This window comes from Protomyctophum bolini, assembly GCF_963924005.1.
Source record: "Protomyctophum bolini genome assembly, chromosome: 20".
Classification (NCBI taxonomy): domain Eukaryota; kingdom Metazoa; phylum Chordata; class Actinopteri; order Myctophiformes; family Myctophidae; genus Protomyctophum; species Protomyctophum bolini.
Window position 1 is genome coordinate 17926551 of NC_137881.1, and position 8249 is coordinate 17934799.

An 8249-nucleotide genomic window follows, 5' to 3' on the forward strand; every position below is an offset into this window, starting at 1 on the left:
TGAAAACGAACATGCTGAGAGATGAGAAGGATCTTTTCAGGGGAAAAGCTACTGTACCCATAAATAGACCAGAAAGGACATAAAAGGTACTGTACCCATAAATAGACCAGAAAGGTACTGTACCCATAAATAGACTAGAAAGGTACTGTACCCATAAATAGACCAGAAAGGACATAAAAGTTTCTTAGAAAGACAAAGACAGTTTAATAACTCTGTTTGTTTGAGCTATTAATAGCAGGACTGACAAACAACATTCCCACAGTGGGACTGTCCCGCAGTCACTGGATACACTTCCTCAAATGCTAGACAGTTTGAGGAAGTGTGGAATCCTTGTTACTGTAGTTCTTCCGCTTAATAATCTGCTTAAATTCAGAGGTTCTTCTCGCCTCAATGTCACAATATGACGAGACATGCTACTGCTAGTACAGCTTTGGAATTACATCAGCGCGATAGCAGATCAAGATTAATCTTGTGCCAGGGATCCTCTGAAAATATCTTTTCACCCGTTCATGTACAGTAGTAACGGTGAGAATAAATGGTTTAAGGTACATTTTATACTCTAAAGACAAGTGTCTATTGACAGTGTAGGCCAACAAACATGATGTATGATATGTGACACTTTATCAGTTGAAAAAAAGTATTATTTTGTTAACCGTCAATAAAGTACTGTACATTCATTGACTGATGATGATACACAGAATTGCGATGGAAAAGCATGGATGCAAGTCTTCTTTGAAGACACTTAGGGTCCTGCGAGTTTCACTTGTGGATCAATTGGAAGGGTCCATCGACGCTATACTGGACAGCCTGGTGTCCTCTGAGGTGTTCACCCGAGATGACCGAGAGGTGGTGCTCTCCCAGCCAGGACCACGGGGCAGAGTGAGGAAGGTTCTGGACATAGTGGTATGTAAAGGAGAAGAAGCTGCCGAGACCTTTCTCTCCATCACAAGCCACCGTCGGCAACAACCACAGACTCATTCCATGGGGAACGATGGGAACGAATCCGGATCCACAGGTATACCATTTAACCCATTTTGACCTGTCAGTCGTTCTTCGATTTTTCAAAAATAGCAGACCTACAAGCTCATAGCTCAGAGCTTGTAGATCTGCTATTTAGGGCTGTTGTTCTAATGAGAACAGTCTGTTCTCTGCAAGTTGTTGCAGACAGGATTACTCGTAAAAAATAATTTGCTGTCCATGCTTGTACTGTAGATGTTCCTCTGCATAGCATAACCTGTTTTTGTGAAGAACAAATATACCGTATATGTGTGTACTTTACAGATATTGTTTGTATGTTTATTTTTCAGAATACAACAAAACTATGCAAAAGCACAAACGAGTTCTAAGACGCAGAAGTGAGAGCATGCTATACTACAACACTCGACACGGGGAGAAGATCCCTTTCTTGGAACATTATGTCAATCTCCTATTAGTCAATGGGCACCAGGATAAAGCATTAAAAAGACATGAGGTTCTGGCGTTTGGACGAACGCGTCTTTCTTTCCAACAGAAGTCCCCTGAGCACAGGCACATTTCCCCAGACCAGCTCTTTTCAAATAGAATAGGAAGCCGTCCTGCCAAGAAAGTTCTGGTGACAGGAGTAGCTGGCATTGGAAAAACAATCCTCGTGCAGAAGATGCTGCTTGATTTTGTAAATAACAAGGACTATCTTACCTTTGACTTTGTCATCCATATGACCTTTAGAGATCTTAATCTCATCAATAAACCAACAAGCTTCCGAGACTTGGTCTTGCGTAAAAATGGACACCTGGCTAAGGAGCTGGATAACATCTTGGCGGCTCACAGCAAACTACTGATCATCTTGGACGGCTTTGATGAATTCAGACACTACGGCAACTGTGATGTGGAGGTCTTTGTAACTGAGCCAGACCAGGACGGAGAGGTGGTAGAGGTCTTCGCCAGCCTCATGCTGGGAGAACTCCTACCTGAAGCTTCTGTACTTCTCACAAGTAGACCTACAGCCATCGGCCACATCCCTGTGGGTTGCATCGATCGCTTTGTGCTCATCGCCGGCTTCTCCTTCACAGAAGTTCAGGACTTCTTCCAACGCTACTTCCAGGACAAAGTTCTTGCCGAACGGATGTTTACTTTAGTAGCTGCTCATGAGCTAATTCTGACGCTGTGTTATATCCCAGCTTTTTGTAGCATTGTTTGCTGCATCCTTAAACAAAGCAAAGAGCTTAGTGAGGGAATCCCCAAGACCATGACGGACATTTACGTTCAGTATTTGATGGCCATGGTGCAGTCTCATATGCGAGACAGGGACAAGGCTTCTCTAATCAACCAAATTCCAGGGGCCTTGCCACAGGCACAGCTCTCTGAAATCGTGCTAAGGTTGGGTCAGCTCGCCTTTCACAAGCTGATGGCCCATCAGACGCTCTTCTATGACAGTGACACCGCAGACCTGAAGGGATGCAGCCTGGTCAGCACCTTTCTAGACAAGACGGTGGCACAGGAGCCTGGTTGCACCGAAGACGTGTACTCGTTCACCCACCTCACAGTCCAGGAGTTCTTTGCAGCAGTTTATTGTGTGATCACGGACCAACCGCTGCTTGAAAGCCACGCGCATGGCTTCAGCCCTGGGCAGGGGATAGGTATGGGGCACTTGCAGCTTTTCAATCAGTTCCTTTATGGAATCACGTCTGAACGCAACACTGAGATTCTGTCGAGACAAGTGGGGTTGCATTGCCAAAGTGACAAAGTTGAAGCCCTTAGTCGGAGGATGGTCGTCGAGCTCAAGACACTGTGTGAGAGTGGGGGCCCAATGCTGAATCATTTACACTGTTTGTTTGAGCAACAGGACCCCTCGTTGGTGCACTGTCTGCAACCAGACATTCTGCGGGTGAATGTCAGTGATGAAATTCTCTCCCCCATGGATTTTAATGCCATCAACTACTTCCTGAACCTCAGCAAAGGGAGCATATCTGAGCTGGATCTCACAGGAACGGACATACGCTGTGAGGCACTGAGAGTGCTTCAGCCTCATTTACTCAGATGTAAAAGTCTTTGGTGAGTTATCAATGAATTATTTTCAATGGGAATGGTTTCATAACACAATCAGCAATATATCACACAATTAGGTGGTGTTTTCTTCCCAAACTTGAGAAAGCTGAATTATGTATAGTACAGTGGTTTTCAACCAGTGGTCCGGGGACCACCAGTGCGGTCCTTGAGGGGGTTCCAGGTGGTCCCCAGCTAAATGATGGAACAGTTGGTGACCAAATGGACCCTTATTAGATCCCATAAGGGTCCATTTGGTTTCATGTTACGCTCTCAAGAGTCTACACAATTCATTCATCAATACAGCATGGAAATGTGGACAAAATCTTATCAAACAATAACAAAATATTCTTCAGTTTTGCATCTGAGACGCTATCTGTCATCAAATAGTGGTCCGTGGCTCAAATGCACAATAAATAATGGACCTTGATATGAAAAGAGTTGAAAACCACTGGTATAGTATATCATGTATACTAAGATCATTCATGATGTATTACTCAGAATTAGCTATTATTCAGGTGAGTAAATGAGCAATGTGCCAATGTATAAGCTATCATGATGATTTCCTGTTTTGACTATATACTGTAGATGTGTATATTCGTACGTCTCTAAATGTTTTGATGAATTGAAAACGGTGGACACTCTTGTAAACAAGTGTAATGCTTTATGGTGTCGTCCACTCACAGTTAACAGTTATTGTATTGAGCTGTACTTGAAATGTACTGTAATTCTGTGAAACTGTTAATCAATCAATCAATCATTCTCTTCCTAGGCTCGGAGACAATGCTCTTGATATGGACACAGTCCAAGTCATTGCTGATGTGCTGCAGTTGTCTGACAGTATGATCCACCTTGGGTAAGACAATAAGTAATATTAATCCTTCATTTTAATATTCTGTAACTTTAATATTATTTTGTGTGTGTTGAGAACGAGAGAAACGAGCTAAATAACAGACATTTCTAATTATTTGGGGATTATCTTAACCTATTAAACAACCTGAGGCCGATTCTACAAATGCATTTCTAAATCAGTAGTTCTCAAACTATTTTTGTAATTATAAATTATAGATACAAAAGAAAATGCAGCTATACAAGTTCGGTCTTAATGGTTTTATGATGTCGAAGAGCTTAACCCATTTTGGGCGGGAACCCCTTTTGCTTTAGCTATTGAAAATAGCAGATCTACAAGCTCATAGCGTGCCACTCAGTGGTGCGCTACGAACTTGTAGGGCTGCTATTTTTGAAAAATCGAAGAACCACTGACATAGAAACATAGCTTTTTCAGAAAACTGTCAGGATGTAGAAGACATTTTTAGAATCTGATCTCAGGTCAAAATGGGATTTATACATCAGAAAGATGAATGCTTTCTCTTCCTTGTTTTAGACTTGGATGGTGCAACATTGGTGATGAAGAGCTGCTGGTTATTTCTGATGCCGTGCGAATCAACAAGAGCCTCATTGAATTGTGGTGAGGGCACTTCCACCTGCTACTGTATGGTGGAAGTGAAAATGTGTAAACTGGCATAGTTACAGTTTTGTTTGTTTCTAGTCATATAAACACTTCCACTGATTCATAAAGATCATGTGGATACTGTTCTGGTTTGCCCTTTAAAATTCTTTAGAAATTATGTTATGTCCCAGTTCCTTTCGTGTAACGAGGATCATAGTTTGTTGCACTTATTCTCTACAACTGTTGCAAATAATTACCTATCTAGGTAGGTGATTAGGAGAAATATAGTCTTTACCATTTTTAAGAAATTGCTTTTTTTAACTTTCAAAAGTCAATGTGACAATGTGAAAACATTTTAGATCTTTAAAATGTATTTATCTAACAGTGCTGTTTCTTTCTGTATTCTCTTCCAGGCTGGAGGGAAACAGAATTAGCTATAGTGGTTTGTTATCACTGAATGATTTGACTCCAACCCCTTTGAGAAAAGTTGTGTAAGTAAAAGATTAGTTTATGACAAAAATAACAATGAACTATCTTCATGAATATGCCAAATCAAGGTTTTTGGAGGGAAATGTGCTTAATTAATAAATTTCCCACAGTGCTATATGGAATGATTTGACTGATAAGGAGGCAGATGCCCTGTGTGCAACTCATGGGGTCGGCTGTTACATAGTGGACTTCAATGAAGAACAGACATGGCAGGAGTGGGGACAATGGGTCATTGACAGGTGTGAGGTCAGCAGCGATGAGAAGCTTATTACGGTGCTGCATAAGGTGTGCAACATACCTGCCCAATGTTTAGAAATACCCTGGGCGGTGACATTTTATAAAAGACTCGCTCGGCTTGTCAAAAGCAGAATTGAGCAATGCACTGAGGATGACGTCCGCAAGAAATTGGAAAAGTTTGCGGGTGTTTTGGGGTCATGATAAAAGTGTGTGTCTGTCTCTGCTTACAGAGGCTACAGGTCACTCCAAACCTCGAGACTAGACTAACACTGGCTGCACTTATGAACTTTATAACTGCACTGATACACTTTATGACTTTACTGATTAACTTTATGACTTCACAGATGAACTTGTCTACAATGTTGATGTATTTGATTGTTAGGCCTTATATTATATTTTAAAGCACAAATCAGGATTGTCACTTTTTTCATTTCACTGTAAGTACTGTACAATAACAATGCAAGCCTTCTAGATTCTATTCTATAATCGTCACTGCTACACCAATAATGAAACAAACCACATTTTGAAAGTGAAAATCCTCAAAACCAAGAAGAGTGCAGTACTGTGAAACACCCAAAATTCCAATATTCAGTCAACCAACACTTTGCTGTATTTCCTAATACTTTTTGTTTCTTTATGTGGACTACTTTCCTTGTCTCAACTCACCTGCATGTGAGACTCTTCTATAAGGCCAATGAATGTTATTGTTGTGTCTTATACTGTACAGTAACATATCTGCAACTGCTGCCATGTTTTTACTCATGTATTGTATATCTCTTACTATACTATGCTACAGTATATGAATATTTGTATATATATCATCATAATTGTTTTTGTACTCTCCTGAAAACTTGTGATGTGACAATGAAACGGATTCTGATTCTGCAAAGACTGGCTACTTCATTTTACATTTTTACTTATTCCGAAAAACTTTAAATAAATGCACTTGATGACCCTTTTTTTAACACACATTCTTCTGTTGGTACAACTATGTTTTGAGTGGTGCAACCAATCTGATCTCAGGTCAAAATAGGATTTATACATCAGAACCCCCCACCCCCCCTCAGAAAGATGAATGCTTTCTCTTCCTTGTTTTAGACTTGGATGGTGCAACATTGGTGATGAAGAGCTGCTGGTTATTTCTGATGCCGTGCGAATCAACAAGAGCCTCATTGAATTGTGGTGAGGGCACTTCCACCTGCTGCTGTATAGGTGGAAGTGAAAATTGGTAAACTGGCATAGTTACAGTTTCGTTTGTTTCTAGTCATATAAACACTTCCACTGATTCATAAAGATCATGTGATCTGGGTCTGTGACAACCCACCACTCCCTCCCTGGGTCAATGGGTCTGTGACTGTCTGAGCACCAAATAGTGTGCGTTTGGTTTTCACAACCAAGTGTCACTGTTGCGCAGCCTAACATACACACACACACACACACACATTAACGGTATATATGATGATTTGGGGTGTTTCAGTACAGTACAGTAGAGGGTCGACCCCCACACGGTAACTTTGTCATTTCTCAACCATTTCGGACACGGGGCAGCTCGCCGGAACCATGGCCGCCCCCCTGGGCACGTTCCTTGGGGTCTGGAACTTCCGGGGACCACCACACGGAGTTGCACCACTCACTTCACACGGGCGTGCTTTTTTTCTCTCTATTATAGTGTTCTGGCCTTCAGTGTATAGCCTAGGTAATTTATACAACGAGTAGGATCATAGGAATTGAGAATTGACCTTATCAGCTCTATAATGACCTGATAAAGTCACTGCATTGTAAATTACTTTACTCGCCCGGGTCGCCCCTAATCCAGAAGTATCAGAGATGCTGCAATATTACATTTGTTCCAACTGCCATTGTATTAATATAAATATAAACACAGCAATCACAACTGTGTTATTTTTTTTAGACTTAAGCTTTAGTGTAGCTACAGTGGTTCTCCACCAGTGGTCCGGGGACCACCAGTGGTCCTTGAGGGCGTTCCAGGTGGTCCCCAGCTAAATGGATTTGGAAACCAAATGGACCCTTATAGATCTTGAACTCTTGAGAGTGTAAATTAAAGGGTCCATTTAAATTATTATATTAAATTATTAAATTATTGTTAAACCTCTGCATTACTTTAACAGGACTCACCAACCAAAGAACAATGGATGGACATTACTGAGGAACTGTATGTTATTATGTTATGGAAAAACTAAAATTCATACTTTAATAGACTACAAGAGGATAAATTCTATAAAAAGTGGGAAAGTGGGATCTCTTCTCTCAGCCTAGCGATAATGCAATAGGATTTCAATTAATGTATTTTTGTAATGAAAAATGCAGCCTTGTCTTTTGCTTTTAGTTTTTGTCTTTTCTTTTTCTTTCCGTATTACGTATAGTCTTTTGTTTGTCTGTTCATAGAAAGCTATGAAGTGGGAGAGATCCTGAGAGAACACTGACTGAATGCAATGGATGTATGAGCTGGTTGGTTGCATTCTCTCCACCTTTGCCCCCACCATGTAGGCTATAGTGTAATATTGTGATGGATGACTTGAAGAGGCTGCAGATAGATGGCACTAAAATTCCAATAGTTGTGTCGTAAGGCCCTCTAGTGGTCATCAGTTGATCAATCTGAGAACCCATCAAAAAAAGAAGGGTAAAAACAGGCCCTGTTTTCCTTAGAATTTGCTCAGAATCTGTTCTTGAGAGATTATCAGTTGATACAATACTTGATATAATATTTTGATCAAGGTCTTCTTATTGATTTTACATTCATTCTACTGTATGTTGAATAAATAATTCCTACACTCCATTGTGAATAACTTTAATCTAGGAGAACACCTGGTCTAAATAACATACATAGGCTAGGCTCAGTAGGCTGTATGTGAAGAAGTATAGGCCTATGCCTATCCAACATACATCATTGATCTGCATATTAATAGTTCAATAGTAGAAAATAATGTAGGTCTATATCAAGATAATTTATCTTAGCCTACCTAATGTGACATATGGGTCTAGTCCAGTGGCGGAAACTCCGTGGGTTCAGAGGCGCGATTGAACCCCCTGG

The 8249-nt window shown here is 40.7% G+C and overlaps 1 protein-coding gene across 2 annotated transcripts; it reads left to right on the forward strand.

The window, feature by feature from the left end:
• The first annotated feature begins 435 nt into the window (after window positions 1-435).
• LOC308335510 (NACHT, LRR and PYD domains-containing protein 3-like) lies at window positions 436-6087 on the forward strand. Of its 2 annotated transcripts, XM_080792558.1 has the most exons (7): window positions 436-525; window positions 699-1015; window positions 1308-3030; window positions 3794-3877; window positions 4406-4489; window positions 4885-4962; window positions 5071-6087. In XM_080792558.1, exons 2-7 carry the CDS (start codon window positions 706-708, stop codon window positions 5396-5398), a joined length of 2607 nt encoding a protein of 868 aa, XP_080648684.1. In that variant the 5' UTR covers window positions 436-525; window positions 699-705; the 3' UTR covers window positions 5399-6087. The 2 variants fall into 2 exon arrangements, with proteins under 2 accessions (XP_080648684.1, XP_080648683.1); XM_080792557.1 differs by lacking the exon at window positions 436-525 and having other exon boundaries at window positions 672-1015.
• Window positions 6088-8249: the final 2162 nt, after the last annotated feature.

Bases quoted from the DNA above. Each gene is read 5' to 3' on its own strand.
- LOC308335510 (XM_080792557.1), top strand. From the start codon at position 685: ATGATGATACACAGAATTGCGATGGAAAAGCATGGATGCAAGTCTTCT. The intron at 3,031-3,793 runs GTGAGTTATCAA...TTCTCTTCCTAG, and splicing joins CTCAGATGTAAAAGTCTTTG to GCTCGGAGACAATGCTCTTG. The intron at 4,490-4,884 runs GTGAGGGCACTT...ATTCTCTTCCAG, and splicing joins AAGAGCCTCATTGAATTGTG to GCTGGAGGGAAACAGAATTA.